The sequence below is a fragment of the Thunnus maccoyii genome, chromosome 12, assembly GCF_910596095.1.
Source record: "Thunnus maccoyii chromosome 12, fThuMac1.1, whole genome shotgun sequence".
Lineage (NCBI taxonomy): Eukaryota > Metazoa > Chordata > Actinopteri > Scombriformes > Scombridae > Thunnus > Thunnus maccoyii.
The window spans coordinates 8,815,819-8,835,592 of record NC_056544.1 but is presented as its reverse complement, the minus strand read 5'-3'; the positions used below and the strand labels follow the sequence as shown (position 1 = coordinate 8,835,592).

The window sequence follows — 19,774 nt, the reverse complement described above, 5'->3', positions numbered from 1 at the left end:
TAGTTGGGTCAGCCCAGTGACAAGCTGAGATGAAAGTCACTAAAATCACTAAAATGGTTAAACATTGCTAACAGGGTTCAGTATCTACTGCAGCAATAAGTCACCAGACTATTTACAGGTAGAGACCAACATACTTTAGTCAAAATTTAAAAAAATATGGTACTTTTAGATCTAAATCCTCAATGCATTGGGGCTAATATGTGGATCGGTTTACCAGATGATGTGAGATCCTCAAAATCACAATTCTGTCAATACGTACAATTCATACTATCAGTAATATTGTATCCACTATGGTTAAATTTGTATTTTACAACACTCAGGCAGTTTCTAGCATGTGTAGTACATCATGAAAGAATGGAGAGGTCTGATATATCCCAAAATGTCACAATATGACATTAACACTTCAAATAACTCAATTAAACACAATATAATGTAGAGAAAACAGTGGGAAATGTTAGATAGTTTAGCAGGTGGCTTTCGGAAGTGTCTCATTAAACTTAATGTCTTTACCCTCATAGTCCCTGTGGAAATCCATCATTACACATGTTATGTGTCAAGCAATGTGAAATCCACTACGTAGTCAAGATTGCAGAATTAAGAAAGATACAAGAGGAAGTGGCATGTACAAGACTGGAAAGGAATTTTTTCAAAATGCATTACTTAAGAATTTCTGATGTCATGTGGTGCAGGCATAAATTCCAGGTTTTTGTGCTTGAAAATTTCACTATTGGTCAAATGATTCAGATGTGTTTGTGTGTACACTGACGAGATGAGCAATATCTAAATAAACACCAGAAATAGGCCTGCAACAGGAAAGACCTTCTTCCAGAATCACCATAATTCTTTCACATGGTGCAACTTGCAGCAATTTAAAGAGATTTCTTTTTTTTCATCTAAGGAAGGATAGGACTTAAAGGGGTTTAAACATCTCTTCTTTTTTGCACAGGGTTCTTCAGCTCTTCCTAACCCGGGGCGATGGAGACGCCAGAGTGATGCCTGGCCGTTCTCCTGGGCTCCGGGAGGAAAATCCTGTTTAACGTCTCCACAATAACATTCCCTGGGGTTATTTATTCAGGAATGTTAATGTGCTTAGAATCTACTGGCCCCCGTGGCCTCTGACACAGGCTCCTTTGGGTTTTCCTATCAAGCATTCGATCAGGCTCAGCGCAAGCCCTCTGGTGCCGCTGCCATCTGTTGTAGCAACAAAGATTGATGCAGCAGGAATCTATTGATGACCCTTGCAGTCTCAGAGAGCAGGCTGGTGCATGGTGACGCAATCTTTTTGTGCAAAACACCAGCCTTAGTGCATCTGTGTTTATGTTTTGCCTTAATCTGACATCGGGATATGCACTTTGGAAGCTAATGTATTTCAATGAAATTCATGGAGTTTTTAGCATGACTCTCACTGTAAATAGTGTATTACTTCCCAGCTCCAGGATTTGTGCTTTATGTCATGGTTTGAATAAACACAACACAATTACAGGATGTAAATGGGCCTCTCCATACATACGAGATCCATTACTTTTCACACTCATTTAATCTCTCTGTAGGTTCCTAAATGGAAACAGATGCACAGAGCAGCATGATCCCCTCACTAAAAATTCATGAGCAGCAGGAGTTCTCTCTTAATTTTGAGCCTTTTTAAAAAAAAAAAAAAAATTCTTAAATATGTCTGGTAGGTCCTGAAAGTCATCTGTGATGGTGTATGAGGTGAGTTCTGCACTGTGATTTCTGAGATTTCTTCTCTACTTCATGTTTGACATGTGATGATTTCCACACTTGAAAGCTTATTTTTCTTTAGAAACTTGAACGAACCATTGAGTGTTTTCTGGCCTAGTTGTGCATTAAATGTCAAGGGGTCCGTGCCCTCCCTGATTGGCTTTGTTTGCATGTGAGGACCTTCTACACACCATGTGAACCTGGAGGATTTCCTGGCCGAGTGGCCTCATTTGTAATGCTGTTTTTCCTGACTCTAAACTCAGTGCCTGTAAACACACACACACACACACACCACTCTTCAAGCTTATTCACTGGGGAATTAGGCTACACCACGAGGATGTTAAAATATCTATCCCTCTTTTTCAGTCAGCAATTTCTCTATGTGTAAAAGACTTCAGGATAAAAATGCAGTCTACATCACTGGATGTGGTTTCATGCTGGTTTTTCTGCTCTTCACATGTTTCAGGTGGTTTGGCAAAAATTTAGGGCAACTCCCCTAATAACCCAAACATCCTCTTTATGATTCATAGTAAATCACACTTAATTGCACTAACAGATGCAGTAAAAATCTTATCTCCTCATAATGGCAGCCTTTCAATGACATCCACATTTTGACCATTTTTTAATGTTTGTTTAAGTTTATGATTTCCCTAAAACTGGAAGTCAGAGGCCCTGACTCATAAAAAACATAACTCTCTCACTGTGCAACATTTTTATGATTAGCCTTTACCTCATGTAAAGTTGACCTCAGGGTCATTCTGAGCTGCCCAGAAAACACTTGCTCATACTTGCTCGTAATATGGTACAGCCTCCCCCCGGGGGGTCGCAGTAACCTGACTATTATTTTTTTTATCCACTTCTCACTCCAACTTCCCACTCACTCTTTCATACCAAGGAAATTACAAGTTGTGTTGTTGTGTCACATATGATAAATTTGCTTTCAATATTATGTTTCACCCTGATGAAATCATGGAACTTGTGCAGTCAAGCATATTTGTCCTAAAAAATCATACAATTTAATGGCTGAGACTCTCCTGTAAAATTGCAAACAACATATTGTTTCTTAAGCAGATGAGATGACCTCAGAGTGTTGACTTAGGCTCAGTTTTCAGGGACAGCCTCATTGGTGAAACCTGATCTATACTCTTAAGAAAACAGACCTAATGAATGTAATCCCAAAGGTGTAAGAATCAGGCTTGATGATTCAAACCTTGAGAATATCATCAAACACCTGTACACCTAAATGTTGAATGTCTGCTGCCATCTGCAGGCCTTTTTAGACATAACAAGCATTTTGAATCTGGCCGGCAGATTCTTTAAATCACATCTATTCACAGATCACGTCAAAGCTGTAAGTTATGACCAAAGTCAGAGAGTGGCAGGCTGAGCAGATGTCGTCTCTTCCATAAAGACTTTTCTGTGTCTTCCGACTGTGTCACAGATAGCTAATGTGGAGGGAATATCAATGCTTCATATTTTCATTGGAAGAAAAGGAAAATCAATTCAAAGCTTTTAAACTATGCATATTATTGGTTGTAACCCTCCAGCAATTAACTGGTTCAGATCTGTTTATGTGAACAAACATCTATAATGATCGTAAAACCAAATTTATTTAATCCTTCCAAAGGTTGTTACTCAATTTGTGTTCATGCCTTTGCTTCTTCGTTTCTTCTTATTTAAGAGTTTAGTTGTTGAGTTGACAGTTCAGTTTTAGACAGATTTCAGTTCAAAATATAACAAACAAGAGATTTTTGTCAATAATGATGCTGTAACTAGAATATCGTCATGCCATTTGTGAAAAATGATTTAAGACACATTCTTAAGTTTACTACTTTAACTTGCCTATCTGATGCCAGATATTCATTATTTTAGGCAAACTATGTGTGAAATATCTCAACTTTTACATCAGTACGGATGAAAAGTGCTTTAAGGGGTCAGAAAAAATTAAATCTGAACATCTGCTGTGGAGGATCATGTCATATAAAAAGCTCCAGAACCGCTCCTGAATTGACTTGGCAGTGAGATTGTTTTGTCAAAACTTATATTTTAATTATTCCTGTAAATGAGACATTGCTATTCCTGGCACATTCATGTAATGCATTAAAAGACCAATGACAGTTACACTCTTCTTTCTGTTTAAAAAAATCTTTTCCAACTTTCATTTTGTTCAGATACAGAATTTGCATCTGGACAATAACCACAACAATTACTAGTAGGATTTCTATTTGAAATGTGAAGAAAGAAAGAGCATTTTAGTGTATATTTTTTGTTTTAGCAAAATCCTGCCCCATATACATCCACTCTTCACCTAAGAATTGCCTGCTGTGACTACAGTGTTGAATTAGTGGCTACAGAGCAGCTCCAGTGACAGCAGAGGATTCTGTTCCATTGCTGAGATTTAAGAGTAAAGGTGACTGAATTTTATAAGCCTCTAAACTGTGGAGCACCCTGCAGGGGAGTTGGGGCTATGGGCTCGTAAAATTTTCATCTTATGAATCACAGGTGTGAGATCATGAATCCTACTGTGCTTTGGGGAGTTTTTTGCTACTTTTATTGCTGTCAGCCACAAATGCACTTCTCAATGTGTGCATGACTGTGTGACACTCATGTTAATGGCATGTTCATTACACAATGACGTGTGTTAATTAGATCCTCTATAAAACAGCTGGCAACATTGGAGCTTACTTTTTCTCTGATGAAGTTACTTGGTTGTTAACAGATTGTGCTTGTTTCCTTACACATCTATGATGGATGCAGCAGTGTTTGTCTCCCTCTACAGTGACAATTAGTAAAACCACCCTGAAAGTCTTTTCCCCTCTGTTAAAAAGTCCTTTCCACTCTTGGATTTTTTTCACCTTGCCAATATTCTTGAACTCATTCCTCTCAGCTTAGTTTTCTGTAAACCACTTTACATTTTCTCAGAACGCCACTGCTTCATCATTGTGTGATTACACACTTCTTACACAAAGCACTTGATGTATAACTTTACAAACTAGTCTTAAGCTCAATCATGAGGAAGCATGAAGTCCCCTTTGCGGTTGCCCTGGTTTTAAAAGGCATCAATATGGGGCAAGATGACAGGCGAATAAAAATAAATCGTCTATTTGAGTGTGTGGCAGATGCTGGCTTCCTCCTTGTTTGGCCCATCTGTGTCTAAAAGTAGGCTGTGCAACTGTACAGACCTGCTTCTTCTACTCAGTCTCTTTGGAAAGACTTTAGAACTTCCAGTCTGCAAGGTACAAATTTAACATATTATGTGGTAAAAGGCAGGGAAATTCCTTTACTAATATTTTGGACACTGTGTATATTGCACCATGCATGTAGCCAGCATCTGCATCTCCAAAACTTTGTAGTTTCAATCTTGTAATATATATGTACCTGGCAGTGGGTTAGTATCTCTGGCTCAGCCCTGTGTGGTTCTCCTGCTACCTCTCTTCTACCTAGTTTTTCAGTTACTATTGTGGACTGTGCCTCCTCATCTGCAACTCTGTCTCGTGGTGTGCCACAAGGTTCTGTTCTGGGTCCTATTCTGTTTGTACATGCATGGGCAGATAATGAGGGTTTTAAGTGTATATCTTATCAATGCCAATGCAAATTATTTTCAATAATACATTTCTTTTAACCCTCAAAACATGATAAATTGTCTATTTTACATGACATGACATTTTTTAAATGCTTTTAAAATTTGGATGGCTGATGATTTCCGACAGCTAAATGCCAATGAAAGAGGTTCGTATTGGACCAGCATATGAAGTGTTGGATTCATTCCTGCTTTTTCCAGTTGAGAAGTATTGATAAATATAGGCTTTTTGTGTCTTAAGCTGAGATGAAGACAATTATTCACGTTTGATTTCATCCCCTCTAGAATCTTGTGCTACCCTAACGTGCCTTAGCAAGATATCCCTGGATTGTTTACAAGTGGTCCAGAACACTGCTGCGAAACTTTTGGACCAAAAGGATCTCTTGTAACTCTGTTCTTGATCATTTTACATTGGCAATTCAAGATTCTTATGGTTAACACTCAGCCACCTTCCCACAATATAGATATATTGCAGCCTCATGTCACCAATATGTCCCTGAGGTCTTTGATCAGGGTTTGCTGGCAGACTGTGCCTTTGAATTCGTGGCTCCCAAACTCTGAAACAGTATCCTGTTGAACTCTTGTCTCTTGTTGATCTACTGTACGATCACTGTGTTTATAATTGTCTTTGCTTCTTATTTACCTCATTTTATTTAATAATACTATATTATTTTAATTTATGTCTCTCTTTTGTCTTTATTGTGAATCACTTTGTGGCATCTGATCCAGAGAGTGCCATATAAATACATTTTACTTACTTGCTTGACTTCCTAACAATGTAAAGAGCAACTTAGTGTTGGTTTTGATACACAATTATACTGCATTACATGCATTTAGGTTGTGTGGACATGCATTTGACATTGTATCTATTTAGATGGATCTTACACCAGGTTGCACAGTGCTATCCCTGAGTACATTTTAAAATATGAGTTCATCTTAGGGATAGATTTATACACTTTGTAAAGTTTAGACTGTGCATAATCAATAACCTACATTAAATTTATATACCTACACCTACAGTATATGATTACTAGCTTTATTTATATTTTGATACATAATAATCATAAATATATTTAGCCTACAGTACCAGTACTTAAACATGCTGCTGTGTTAGACTGTGTAGGAACATTCTCGTTTGTTATTTCACGTTGTGCAATCAAGGTTTAATTTGCTACTAATGGTTAGACCAACAAACAATGTTGTGATTAGAGTCTAATCAAAGTAATAAAGACAGTCAATCATCATCTGATCATATTTGTGCGCTCATTACATCGCAAACAGAAGCTCTGTGAGCACAGGTGGTGCCTACTGAAGCTTCTCCATGTGACCGCTGCTATGAAACTCCCACCATTGTTTGAGGACTAAACAAAGAGCATTTCCACTTTCCAGCATCATGCTCCGGGCCACATACCAGCAATACTTCTGTAGAGTGAATGGTGACAGCAGGACAGATGGTTTGCTCGTTTCCATTTCCAGCGTTTTCACGGCTCGTTCTGCGCTTCTGTGGCAACTTTGTCATTCATGATCATGGTTTATTGTGGAGAGTTCGTGAATATAACGAGGGGACTCTGTTGTGTTGTTGCCGACACGCGTGGGAGATTTATGGATGTGTGATTTTACTTGCTGGGGGGTCCGATTGCTCAGAGTGGAAGTTGGAAAGGTGAGGTGACTTTACGCACAAGCTCTTCTCCATCAGATCATAACACCTGGAAGTAAAAGACTACTCGGTGAGATGGCGGAGGAAATTCTCAACGATTCATTACCAGATTTGAAAGAGCTGGAAAATAAAGTTGGGAGGAAAACACCGGAAAGTCTTCTGGTTTGGATGAGGGACTGCGGTGATTGTTGGAGCTCTGATGTGGGCGAGAGGGGCGACCACAGCTCTGCCTTCAGCGACAGCTTCTCTGACAAAATAAGCAACTTAAAACAAGAGATGGTAAAGATTTCCATTGTCTTCTCTGTAATGAACTCTCATAGATACAACATATTTAAGCATGTTTTCAATGAACATCATAATCATCATCCCTTCTGTTCTGACTCAGCATGTGCGCCATGAGCCATGCCAATGCTATAACTTACACAACTAATTTCAGCAATCACTGTTTTTCTTTCATCTGTATGAACAGTTCTTTTCTGAACTACTTCACCAGCTCATTTTTGTTTCTCATAACAGACACTGTCACCCACCTCCCAACCACACCTCTCAGCTGCCTTCTCTCTCTCATTCACTTACATTCATTTCACACATTCTGACTGGATTCCTCTGCTCATTCTCCTCCACCTCGGTTCCTCCCTCATTCCTCTCAATTCTCTCGCTCTTTTCTTGTGCTTCATGTATTGTAGTCAAATGAGCACAAAAACAGGGGAAGCACAAGCAGGGTGAGTTCTCTCAAGGGGTCCCCTGAGAGATGTTTACTGCAAGGGGCCAAGAATTCATAGTATACACACGTACACCTGCAAGGACACTCAGGTGTTTCCTTACAGTTATCTAGCCTATAACGTCCCATCCTGTTCCTGCAGAGGTGGCTGCGTTCTGCTGATGTGAGGATTCTGCGCCAGCTGGTGGCTGTGCACGAGGGTATCGAGGCCATGCGTTGGCTGATGGAGGAGCGGGGCGCCTTAGCCAGCCGTGGCAGCAGCTTGACAGGAAGTCTGAGCAGCCTGGTGACTCTGGAAGAGCCCGGGGCCTCAATGTCCCCCTGGAGGTAGAGTGTACAGTTTGCCGGGTGTTTTAATTGGAAATTTGCACTTATTTTTTATGAAAAGTAATATCTGATAATATGCATTGCTTCAAATAAAGTAATTTTGCCCTACCCTCAGGCAAAATATTGTAGTGGAGTTAAGGTGAGTCGTCACTATCACAAGAGGCACTTATGTATAAAAGACCCATAAAATTAACGTTTATTCTACTCTTAACCAAAATAGTTTAATCTCAAATTAAGAATCACTTGATGTATTCGTCAGTGTTCCCAATAATATTGGACTGTGTTTTAAAGCATATACATTTTTTTTACTCTTTGTAGGTGTCTTATGAAGTGATGTGAGATTACACAGGCCAGCAGTCAGCTAAAACTCTAGCAGAACTTGATCTGAGGATTTCCTAAAATCTCTGCTGCAAATCTCCACAAAGTAAATCTTTCCAGCTTTTTTTTGTGGTTTGTGTTTGCCTTTCATACAGGTCTGATCTGTTATTTGCACACACATCAGAGAAAAGAAGCTTACACCTGTATTTACAAGCCCTACACTTGGCCAGATTCATCTCTTTTCATGCAGTGTAGTTGTGTACAATTAACTCAATTAGCTGACACTGTAACCTGTCAAACCTGAAACAAAAACAACTGAATTTCTTTCTTGGCTCTGGTCTCATGACTATGCGCGGCATTCACTTTCGCAGAGGAAGATATATCTTCAGTTAAATATCCACTCCCTTGAAATAGTTAGAGCCAGCAAGTGGATGCCGGTGGGGCTGAACAAAGCAAAGCAGCAGCAGCAAAGAAGGTGATGGAGATCAGGAAATACAATGATGGTGCAATGAGCAGCAGCAGCACTGGCAGAGTAGAGGAAGAGCTGGGCATTTCTGACAGCTTAAACAGACGGTCAAATTGAAAGAGTGTGTTGGATAGGCATTGCAGAGAGTGGAGCATGTCATGTGTAGTTTTAGCTCTGGCTCGCAGGCTTGGGTTTAGGGCTCAGGCTCCACATTTAGCTAAATATTCTTGCTATTACTCTTACAGGGAAAGCCCAAGTCCAACCTGCCTTTATGACTTGGCTGAAACCACTGGTGAGGAATCAGCAGATCACCCACCACACACTGGCGATGGCAAAAGCTACTTTGACATGCTCTGCCCAGAATCAACTGAGGCAAGACCTCCGAGTCCTTCCAACTCCAAATGTGAAGTCAGTTGTTCCACACAGGCATCATCTACTCCTGCCAACAGTTTGGTTAGCGCCAATTTACCAAAGTCACAACCACAGGACTCAGATGCAGCTCCATCACAGGACATCAAAGTTGGTGCTGACCCCATCAGAAGAGCTCTGCAGAGATCTTGCAAGGTTGCAAGAAGAGATGTAAAAGTGGGTGCTGGTAGTTTTGCCCTCATTCAACAGTCAGCAAAGACACAGACAGAGCACCAAACTCAGGGGAGTCTCAGAGCCTCTCAGAACAATATGATGGAAGAAGACAAGAGCACCCCTGATAGAGAGAACGTTTTGCTGGGGTATGATGCTCAGTGGTGCTGGGTGGAGTCACAGGACGATGTGACATTTTTATGATCTTCTATTAGCACAATCGAAATGTATTATTCTTAGTTTGGAGCAATTTCCTTTCAATGATTAACTGCCAATAATGCAGTGGGATTTAAAATGCACTTTGACATTCAGTGTATCTCATTAGAATAGGATGCTTAAAGCTTACTGTGTCACTGTTAGACTACTCTGTCACTCATTTTTATTTAGGATGTACACTGTTGTATCATGTACTTTCATTTTGTCTGTGTATTTTAAGAGTTACAAAAGAAATCACAAATATTAAAGCACTCTTTGAAAAGATATTTAGAAATACAATGATAAATATTTTACGTACTAGAACGAGAATTTTAGAGATGTTGATTATGAATTTAAAGATTTTTTAAATCAGTGGGTCTTTCCTTTCTTTTTTAATCTTATTTCATGGAATAAAAAAAAAAATCTCACTTATTGTCCAATGTCCTTGAAATCTTTAGTCTACGGTCCATAGGGCTACAACACAACAATAGACCAGTGAGGATTTCCAAGATGATGCCATTGATCTGTTATTGCAAATTATTATGTAATAATGCGCTTAATATATATTTTTTTTATAATAAACAAGACAAAATAAGTCTTTTTTGATATTCTTGCTTGTGTCTTACTCAAACAGCAGGAAAGTGTGAAGGTGTTGAACGAATGTGTTTATGTCATAGACTGTATGGTTTATGTATGTGTGCCCTTAAATTTGGGACATTTAGAGATAGTGAAACAAGTTATAACCATGACAACTTTATCCATGGTGAAATATATACAGTCTATGGTGAAAAAGGAGTTTCAGTGCTGTGGTGTTGCAAAGCATGCTGCGAAGGACCGGTGTTGTCTTCACTGTCTCTCCCAGGATTGTACTTTTGTGTACTCACGTTATAATTTGGATGCGCGCATTGTGCGTGGCCTAATATATGTTCTACGTAATCTACTTTTCTCTTTTATGCTTTCCTTTATTTACAAAAGTATGTCGCGGGTGTCGGTTTAATGAAATTTTTACGTCGCCTCTCTTAAAATCACAAATTATAAAGGAAAATACCAATTCGTAGCGCTGTAGGTTTGTGGATTTTAATATTTCCGACAGACCGAAAGTTAGCACATGACGCCTCTCGTGACGTCATGTATTTACATAGCAATCAGGAAGCGTTCTGTACGTAAAATGATTTCCTCCTAGCGATAGAGAGATTACAGGTGGATGAAGGACGATGTGATGGTTCAGACGGTCGGAAAGGAAACATGGAGTTATATTTTATACGTGGTCTCCTTTTCGTCGCCCTGACAGCTACGACATTTGGAGACGGTAAGTGTTTCCAGCAAAAGGAACAAAGTCAGAGGAAACTGGCATTAGCATGGTTGCTAACTATCACGGCTCCCTGGCTTAACTGAACTATTGCTCAATCTGCGATATCAAAACACTTACGTGAAGGTAATTTAAGAGATTTTGTTCATCAGCCCTGCGTTGACAGCTCGATATAAGTATCTTTACAGTTTATATCATTCACTATGCTGCTAACTTTGAACTTTGACTTTTACAAAGTCGGTAGACTGTTTCTGCTGGTCATTCAGTAAAGTTTAACCTTTAATATGTGTGATAATACTTCTTTTGTCTTCCGTTTTACTTAGTGTGTAACTGTCAGTTTTCCTATGTGCTTTTGAATGTCTTCACCTCTCTGGCTGAATTTCTCCATTATGTTATTCATTTTGTCAGATAATATATTTTTAACAATTATTGTTCCATGTTTCTGCTTCACTTTTATCACATGTTACAAATACAATGTATGAACAGCATTTCATAGAAATGTCAACTTTTTCCACATTAACATCCAGAGAAACAAAACAATCAAAAATAGAATTAAACTAGGGCTGAACAATTAATCTAAATTTTATTGAAATACTGCAATTTGCAGGAGGCGCAATATTTGTTAAAGGCAAAATGTGTGTCAAAATATCATTTTACATTAAATATTGCGGTGCTGCAGAGATGTCCTACCTACACATCATATGCTGCAGACTTAAAAAAACATCTTTGTTTGGTACAGATCCCTGCAAAAATCACACCATAATCATTTTAATATGTTTTTAAATGAAAATGAGAATAATGATGTAAAAATGATCATTCCCTCTAATATAACAAATCATATCGCAATTGCAATATCAGTCAAAATAATCGCAATTAGATATTTTTTCACAATATTTCAGCTCTACATTTAACCTTTACCCATTTAATCCCAGGATAACACTAGATGCACCCTACACAATTTATATTAATGTCTACCATATGAATCTAACTTTACTACATGCAGCAGAATAACTGTGTGTGTATTAATGAATTAGTTGTCATGTGGATTTAATTGCCACCGGTGCATTTTCATACAATGAAGAATGTATGCCCTACAGATGGACAGGTGACGTTTGTATCCGAGCTCTCGTCCAAACCAGCTCAGAAGTTGTCAAAATATGGTTGGTTCGGCAACGTGAGGCTGCAGAGGTTTCATATACCAGAGGAGACTGCAATCGCTCGCTGGCTGTTCTCTGTGACCAAGGGCCATAAATTTAACTGTGGGCAGCACAACGTCACCATGTAAGATACTGACTGCTTCTTTTCTTCCTACTTTTTTAAATCTTTGTCCTCTCTTACTCAGTTGATTTGAAGCCTTTGTTCAGTAAAATCAAACTTCCTCATCTCTGTCTTTGTGTCGTGTGGATCCTTTGCTCAATCTTCTGCCAGTAATCCTTCTTTCTTTCTTTGAAATGTCTTGAATCACCTGTTAAGCTCTCTCTCTCTCTCTCTCTCTCTCTCTCTCTTCTGTAGCCATATTCGATGGGGTGCCCCTCCAGTTATAAATCCCATAGGGTCTGTGTTTCCCAATGCAACACTATGGAGCCCTTGTCTATCTCTGACCTTACCGGTGACATCACACAGCTCCACGACATTTAACCTCTCCAATCCTGCGTCTGGTGATTGGTACGTTGGTGCCCACTTGCCTGAAGATGATGGCCGCATAGAGCAGAAGGTTTGTACAGAGCTGCATACATGCTGCTTGTTGTTGTTGTTCTGAATCTCGATTTTCAAACTGTCATTCTGTCATGCAGCTCTGACATATTCTTATAAAAGCTGTTCACACACTGCCTTTAAAAATCACTGTAGTTTTTACAAAAAGTATTTTGAGGAAAGATTTTTTTGTGGCTTATTGGTGGCAAATTTGCACATAACTTTGTGTTTGTGCTTGTCCATCATATTGTTTTGCATTGAAAGGAAAATACAGTGTCAGCATTCTTGTCATGCTCTAGCCGTGCATTTCTCTTTTACCCTAAACCTGTTTCACCAGAGCGACGGGCAGGCTCACAGTAAAGTAACTAAACCACATTCTTTGGCTTCTTTTTTTTCTTGGCTTCTGTTCATTTCACAGAAGTGGTCTTATGTACCTACTTTGAAAGACAGTTTCTATTTACATATGATCTTGTTGTCTATATTTGTATTTTTTTGTGTGTGTGCATTAGTTGCCAGTTGTTTTTATCTTCCCTCTCACTTATTACTTACAATTAGCTTGTCGGTATCTGTATGAAAGGTGCTATACAAATAATGTTTTATTGATTAAAGAGAACTGTGCACCAAAACAGATATATATGCTTATTTTTTTTGTCTATCTTTGTTTGTCAGGGCTTTCCGTCCTGCTCCTACTTCTTCCAGCCTCAGTTATCAATCAGGAGAGCAGTGGACACACCCATTTTACAGCAGGGCACGTTCCTCCAGCAGACCGCAGCCCCTGACAAACCTGCTCGCCTTAAGTAAGGAGTGTCTGCGTGTGCAACGTGGTATCACCCTTTCTGTTGCTGTCCTATATAATGAATTCTTATCAATACAGCTAATACGTTTGTGTCTGTGTGTGCTTAGGTTGCATGTTCCAGAGTTTGCCTCGTCTCTCTCCGTTTCTGTGGCTGACTGTTCGTCTGGGGAGGGAGGGGCGGACGCTGGAAACTGCTCGCTGGTCCTCAGGCTTGGCTCCACCTCTCTGCAGGAGGGCCCAGTAACAGTGAACTGCTCAGGGATCAGCTGCTCTGCGGCTCTCTCTAGCCCTCCTTGGGACACGTGGCTACGAGTTGTCGTGGAAAGCGGCCAAGATAACCGCACTGTGACCTTTAGTATTGTCTCAAACTACACAGGTGATCAAAGAAACAATGATAACATACACACACACACCTAAAACACAAGCTTTCACATGTTGTATATCTGTTCTAATCCTGTAGCTGTATAATTTTATTTTCTGCGTTTGTATGTGTCTGCTTCAGTGGGATGCAAGCCAAAAAGTGTGGGCCTTACAGCAGACGATGACATCAACAAGCTCCGTGGCAACAGCAGCTATACCAACGCAACATCGGCAGCTAACAGCTCAGCGGTTACAGGGGCAGTTGCCTTAAGCAACGAGTCGGCATCACTGTTATCACCCTTGCTGGCGTCGGCATGTGTGTGGAGCATCCCCGTGCTCTACGAGGAAGTGGATGTTCTGTCTCTCCGATTCACCCCAGTCAACGGACCCAACGTCAGCGTCACAGATACACACCCCACGCTGCTCACCTACCCCCTGCACGCACAAGCCACTGGTGGTACACTCAACCTACAGCTCACACTCAACAGTGTGAGTACCACCGAATCACCACACACACACTCACACATGCAGTATTCTCGTTCAACTTTTTTAGATTCGGGAGCAGCGTGTGTTTGTGCAGTCTTACTTTAATGCATGCATGTGTGTGTGTGTGTGTGTGTGTTTGTTTGTGTAGACTAATGTAACCATGGGAAACAGCAGCAGCGTGGTGGCTTGTCTCTCTCCCTGGGCTCCAGTCCTCGAACTCAACCAGTCCCAGCCGTGTCGCACAGGTAGCACAGACTGACGGAAAGATTTACTCACTTTCACATTGAAGAATTAATGCGTGAACACATGAAAGTAACCGCTGTTTCTAAATGAATCAGGCAACACCAACAACAGATAGTATTGCAGTCGGTCAAGTCACCTAAAAAGGCTGTAAAATTGAACATGACTGTAGAATTGATCATAAAAACACATTAGAGATCTGCTGATCACGTACTACTCAAGTTCCTGCTGAGATTCACTTATTTGTTTATTTTCCGTGTGTCCTTAAACTTCAATAAAACAAGCTTTGTGAGTTCAACAGATAAAAATCCATCAACATTTTTGGAGGTGTTTCTCTACCTTCTACCAAGTGCATTCTGGGATAGGTTCCCTCTCTGCTATGACTCAGTAATTGTCACAGGGAAATACAGAACCAGTCAAAAGTTTGGATCACACACTTTCTTATTCAAGTGAATGGAAATAGGTGTCATTTTGGAGTAGTTCTTAGTATGAAGACATAAAAATATATATAAAATTGTGATTGATATATAAAGAAATTTTGCTTGCAGTTTTACACATTAGATCTCTCTCTCATACCAGATGGACACGGATCTCTTTTGTACATAACTGATTGCACCTAATTTATAGATTGACTGGACAAGCAGGAAACTTGACTTTGCACTGGAGGCTCTCATCGTGTGTGTGTGTGTGTGTGTGTGTGTGTGTGTGTGTGTGTGTGTGTGCATGTACATGTGTGTTTCTGCAGCTTTGTTCGGAGGATACGGTGTTAATGTGAATGCCAGTGTTCCTAAAGCTGTGGTCAGGCTGCCTTTCCCTCAGTCAACAACATGGTACCTCACTCTACAGCTCATATGCAACAGGTAATAAACAAATACTGCATTTGCTTTATCTAAAAAAAAAAAAGTGTTCTAATATTTCTGAATATTTTCTGCACCTATTATTTATGATATATTATCCCTGTGCATCATCCTCCACATAGGAATGACAATACTTTCAACAGGTAATGGATGTTTGTGAAATACACACATATGTAACTTAATGCACATTTTTACACCATGTATGCTATTGCCAGTTGACATTTCTACTTTTTTTTAGTTTCCCTGTTCTCTGCTTGTACACATACACACCACATGACATGTTTTATGTTATGCTACATGTTATACACACTCATGTGTACTTATAGCATGATTCATATTTAGAAATCTACTGTATATTTAAAGTGCCAATCAATTTGTTTGTCTGTATACTATAAATTTAAGTTAGCCAACTCCACTACATTATTATTTAAATGTAGAATATGTACAGCATTAGTGTTTGGCGTCTAGACTCTGACCTCGATGCTCCCCACAAGGAAACATTGATCTGGCACAGCAGGGAGAGGGGGAAGCGACAATACTAACTTCCCCCCCCCCCCCCTTGGGGAAGATAGACTGAGAGCCTACAGGTGCATCCTGGGGTGGACGTGGGGCTTTTGAAACGCTGTATGAACAGCAGTGGCAACAGCATAGCTTGTGTTAGCGGCGCGACAGCAAGCATGCAGCAAAAGTGTGAGCGGTGCACTGACGACTTAAGTATTAAAGAGTGTGTTGGATGTATGTTACAGTGAGGGGAGTGTGGAATGTGAGTAGAGCGGCAACTCAAGTTGGGCTGCCTGAACTCGGAGGTGTTGCTTCATTTAGTCTGTGTGTTAACTAGTTTGGGGCTGACATTTTTTACAGTAAAGGACGGTGAATTTAAGTGTTAATAAATAGACAGCTCAGAGATGATATTCACAATAAGTCTTGATTTTTATAAACGTGAAAGTGACCATATTTGAGGAAAGGAATTAAGATTAAAGTTCCATTTCTTGCTTTCTGCGTCTTTCTGAGTATTTAGACTATGGGTTTGATGAGATTTCTCTTGTTTTGTGTGTGTGTGTGTGTTTTTTTTTTTTAATATCAGCAGTGACTGTGGTAATCTGTCAGTGGTGTCTGTGGTCCCAGAGGTTTTCATCAGTGCCTGTGTAGAGGACTGTGGGACATACGGCGAATGTAGACTACTGAGATCCTACAGCTACCTGTACGCCGCCTGTGTCTGCAAGGCTGGTACGACACACACAAACACACATCCCTGCCCCGTCACTGCAACCTGTCTTTAACTTAGCTTCAAATAAGATATTTTATCAACAGTATCCTTTTATGTCATTTATCATGAATTTATTAATAAATTCGGTGTCCTCGTGTGTGTGTGCGTGTGCAGGCTGGAGTGGTTGGGGCTGCACTGATGATTCGACAGCTCAGTCATACAGTCGCCAGCTGACGGCCACTCTGCTGCTCACACTCAGTAACCTGTTCTTCCTGCCTGCCATCGTGGTGGCTGTCAGACGCTGCTACATCATCGAGGCCTCCGTCTACCTCTTCACAATGTTCTTCTCCACGGTAACTGACAAAAACACACACACACACACACACACACACACACACACTTGTGATTGCACTCATAGAAAGACATTGACAGTATTCCTCAACTTTTGGTTTTGTGTATGTGTGTGTGTGTGTGTGTGTGTGCGTGTGTTTTGTATTTGTAGTTCTACCATGCATGTGACCAGCCGGGTGTAGCCGTAATGTGTATAATGGACTATGATACCCTCCAATACTGTGACTTCCTGGGGTCAATCTGTTCCATCTGGGTAACCATCCTATGCATGGCTCGCATCAGAGACACATTTAAATATGTAAGTAACTGATTATTGCCTATTTTTCTGTTATACTGTTCTCACTGTTTATGTAACATATATTTATTGTTTCTTTCTCTCTACTTTGTGTGTGTGTGTGTGTGTGTGTATAGACTCTGTTCATGATTGGGGCTCTGCTGATAGCCATGTCAATGCAGCTGGACCGCAAAGGCCTGTGGAACCTGCTGGGCCCCATCCTCTGTGCCATACTGCTCATGGTTACTTCCTGGGTAAGAGATCCACCACATTCTTACAGGGTTCTGTTAAACCTGCTGAAGGTTAAATCTGAGCAGTCGCACAAGGCAGAAAACTTAAGACTGATAATAAAAAATCAACTTGCTGTTGCTGAGTTTTGGTGTATCTGGTTCTTTTTTGTTTACAGGTGTACCGAGGGGTGCGGCGGCGACATTGCTACCCACCTTCATGGAAACGATGGGTCCTCTACCTAATCCCCGGAGCGCTCTGCGCTCTGATCGGGGTATGTTTGTACATTTTCGCCGAGACAGAGGACAACTACTACTACACACATTCGCTGTGGCACATCCTGGTGGCCAGCTGCGTTGTGTTCCTGCTGCCGCCGAAGGAGAAGAACAGGGAGGCGCTCGGCTGGACCAGGGGCTGGAGCTGGAGCTGGAGACCCCGGGTTTGTGGATACACGCTCTGTCAGAGCAGCAAGGATGAACTCTACGCCGTCACATAGTGAGACATGAGACGCTGTAAAGAAGCAAAGTGACTAGGCGTCGATTGTTAGACAGCTGTATAAGTGCTACAAACATTCACAGAAAGTACAAAGACATACATAAAGCACAGGGTGTCTGCTGGTGCTGACAAAAATTACAATATCTTCAAGACTCTCTTGGAATTTTCTAAATGTCCTAAATAAAGCATTTAAAATCAAATTTAGATGTATTGTTAATGCCTGCTGCAGACTTATATTCTCATAGGCCTACAGTTTTCATATTCACATTCACTTCAGGTTTGAAGCTGTTCTTATGTTTGGTCAAAAATGGAAAAAAAACAAAACAAAACTTTGCAGACATCCTGAAATACACACACACACACACACACACACACACACAAAAATCCCAAACCGAACCCGCTGAAACCTCCAAGGTGGTCCACTGCACCAGCTTACCAGCAGACCACCTGACCTTTGACCTCATGACCAGGAGTTTGTACATATTGTATATGTACATATTTTACTAGCATAGTAAATGAATGTTCAGAATATTTATAAAGAATAGCACTTTGTGGAACTCTTTTAAATCTTTATATCCAGTCTATCGCTAAGTCTACTGATAAAGTACTTTACATTTATAATAGATGTAAACACTCCTGATTCTTGTATCCTCAAATGACACAATCCCAACTCAAGGTCCACTTTCTATCTTTTTCCGGAGCTTTCAGCTGTATTACATGGTCTCTGTCATTTATTTTTTTTAAATCTTCAAAATAGTTATAGCTAAATAGCAGAACACTGAATAAGAACAATCAAAATGTCTAATATAAATTGTTTAAAACAAGTAAACTATTCTGTTACCAAAGTTTTCTCATCACATTTATCATATTTTTTTCCATGATGTCATCTTCAGCCTCTTACATTTCAAATGTAATGTCAAGGCTTTTAGTCAAGTGTGCATGCAAACAAATGAAAGTGCAGTGGTTTGGGATACAGGGTGCCTCCTTACTTCTTAAAAAAATCCACATCTTTAAGTACTGTACATGGCAGGAAGTTGTGTTCATGTACAGATTTACATGCATCTTGTGTTGAAAATTAATGACTCCTTCCTTGTCTTTTGTGTCCTCATCTTCTATGTTTGTGTCCCCACTCTAAAACCGTACCAGTCCTTACTTTTTACCAAGAGTAACTCTAAAGCACTTTTATGACTCCACTATGTAATGTACATAGCCAATATGTGTATGAATGGGCACTTGATGAATGTATATTCAGATTAATGTGTCCAGTGCCTCCTCTTTCCTGTATTTTTTGGTGAATGAGTGTACTCTATATGAGTGTGTGTGTGTGTTTTGTTTCTTGCACCAGTAAAGCTATTCCATATTTTGTTTTATGTAAGACAATTTATGTGCATAAGTTTATCTGTTTAAGTGTCCCATATTATTATAGTTTTCTTCAGATTTTCTTATTGTGAATTTGCACAGGTTCAAATTGAACTTTTCTGATTGTTGCACTTGCTTAGCCTTCCTTAAATTAAGTATTGTTTTTCTTGTGTGTGTGTATATGTGTGTGTGAGAGAGAGAGTGTGAATCATATTATTTTGTTGTCACAACAAACCCTTATTATGTGTAAGTATGAGGAAATGTAATGTTTGATGTAAAACAGGATTTTACTTCACTGTACTGGACAGTTACTCTTCAGTCTGTTAAAAACCCAAACAGCATTTAGCCTACCAAAAATAAATCTCTTGTTTAAAGACAGTTTAATTTTTTTTATTGCTCATTATGTGGATGCAGTCTCGTTCTGTTTTTCTTTCCTCAGGCACAAACATTCTCACACACACACACACACACTCACACCGAGCGGATGGGGAATGGAGAGAAGAGGATTATCATAATCCTCAGAAATACTGAAAGTGCTTGTTTGGAGTGTTGAAATAC

At 40.0% G+C, this 19,774-nt stretch overlaps 2 protein-coding genes across 3 annotated transcripts; both read left to right on the top strand.

The window, feature by feature from the left end:
• The first annotated feature begins 6,611 nt into the window (after positions 1-6,611).
• Positions 6,612-10,124, top strand: LOC121909051 (leucine rich adaptor protein 1-like). The gene is made up of 3 exons (XM_042429416.1): positions 6,612-7,235; positions 7,820-8,004; positions 9,034-10,124. Exons 1-3 carry the CDS (start codon positions 7,032-7,034, stop codon positions 9,569-9,571), a joined length of 927 nt encoding a protein of 308 aa, XP_042285350.1. The 5' UTR covers positions 6,612-7,031; the 3' UTR covers positions 9,572-10,124.
• Positions 10,125-10,714: 590 nt separating this feature from the next.
• On the top strand, positions 10,715-19,594 carry pgap6 (post-glycosylphosphatidylinositol attachment to proteins 6). Of its 2 annotated transcripts, none has more exons than XM_042429875.1 (13): positions 10,715-10,871; positions 11,969-12,152; positions 12,384-12,585; positions 13,233-13,360; positions 13,467-13,735; positions 13,862-14,208; positions 14,354-14,450; positions 15,191-15,305; positions 16,390-16,529; positions 16,684-16,862; positions 17,012-17,158; positions 17,272-17,388; positions 17,541-19,594. In XM_042429875.1, the coding sequence occupies exons 1-13, from the start codon at positions 10,808-10,810 to the stop codon at positions 17,856-17,858; spliced, it is 2,307 nt and encodes a 768-aa protein (XP_042285809.1). In that variant the 5' UTR covers positions 10,715-10,807; the 3' UTR covers positions 17,859-19,594. The 2 variants fall into 2 exon arrangements, with proteins under 2 accessions (XP_042285809.1, XP_042285808.1); XM_042429874.1 differs by having other exon boundaries at positions 16,387-16,529.
• The last annotated feature ends 180 nt before the right edge of the window (positions 19,595-19,774 follow it).

Bases quoted from the DNA above. Each gene is read 5' to 3' on its own strand.
- LOC121909051 (XM_042429416.1), top strand. From the start codon at position 7,032: ATGGCGGAGGAAATTCTCAACGATTCATTACCAGATTTGAAAGAGCTG. The intron at 7,236-7,819 runs GTAAAGATTTCC...CTGTTCCTGCAG, and splicing joins GCAACTTAAAACAAGAGATG to AGGTGGCTGCGTTCTGCTGA. The intron at 8,005-9,033 runs GTAGAGTGTACA...TTACTCTTACAG, and splicing joins GCCTCAATGTCCCCCTGGAG to GGAAAGCCCAAGTCCAACCT.
- pgap6 (XM_042429874.1), top strand. From the start codon at position 10,808: ATGGAGTTATATTTTATACGTGGTCTCCTTTTCGTCGCCCTGACAGCT. The intron at 13,361-13,466 runs GTAAGGAGTGTC...GTGTGTGCTTAG, and splicing joins GACAAACCTGCTCGCCTTAA to GTTGCATGTTCCAGAGTTTG. The intron at 15,306-16,386 runs GTAATAAACAAA...TTTTAATATCAG, and splicing joins CTACAGCTCATATGCAACAG to CAGTGACTGTGGTAATCTGT.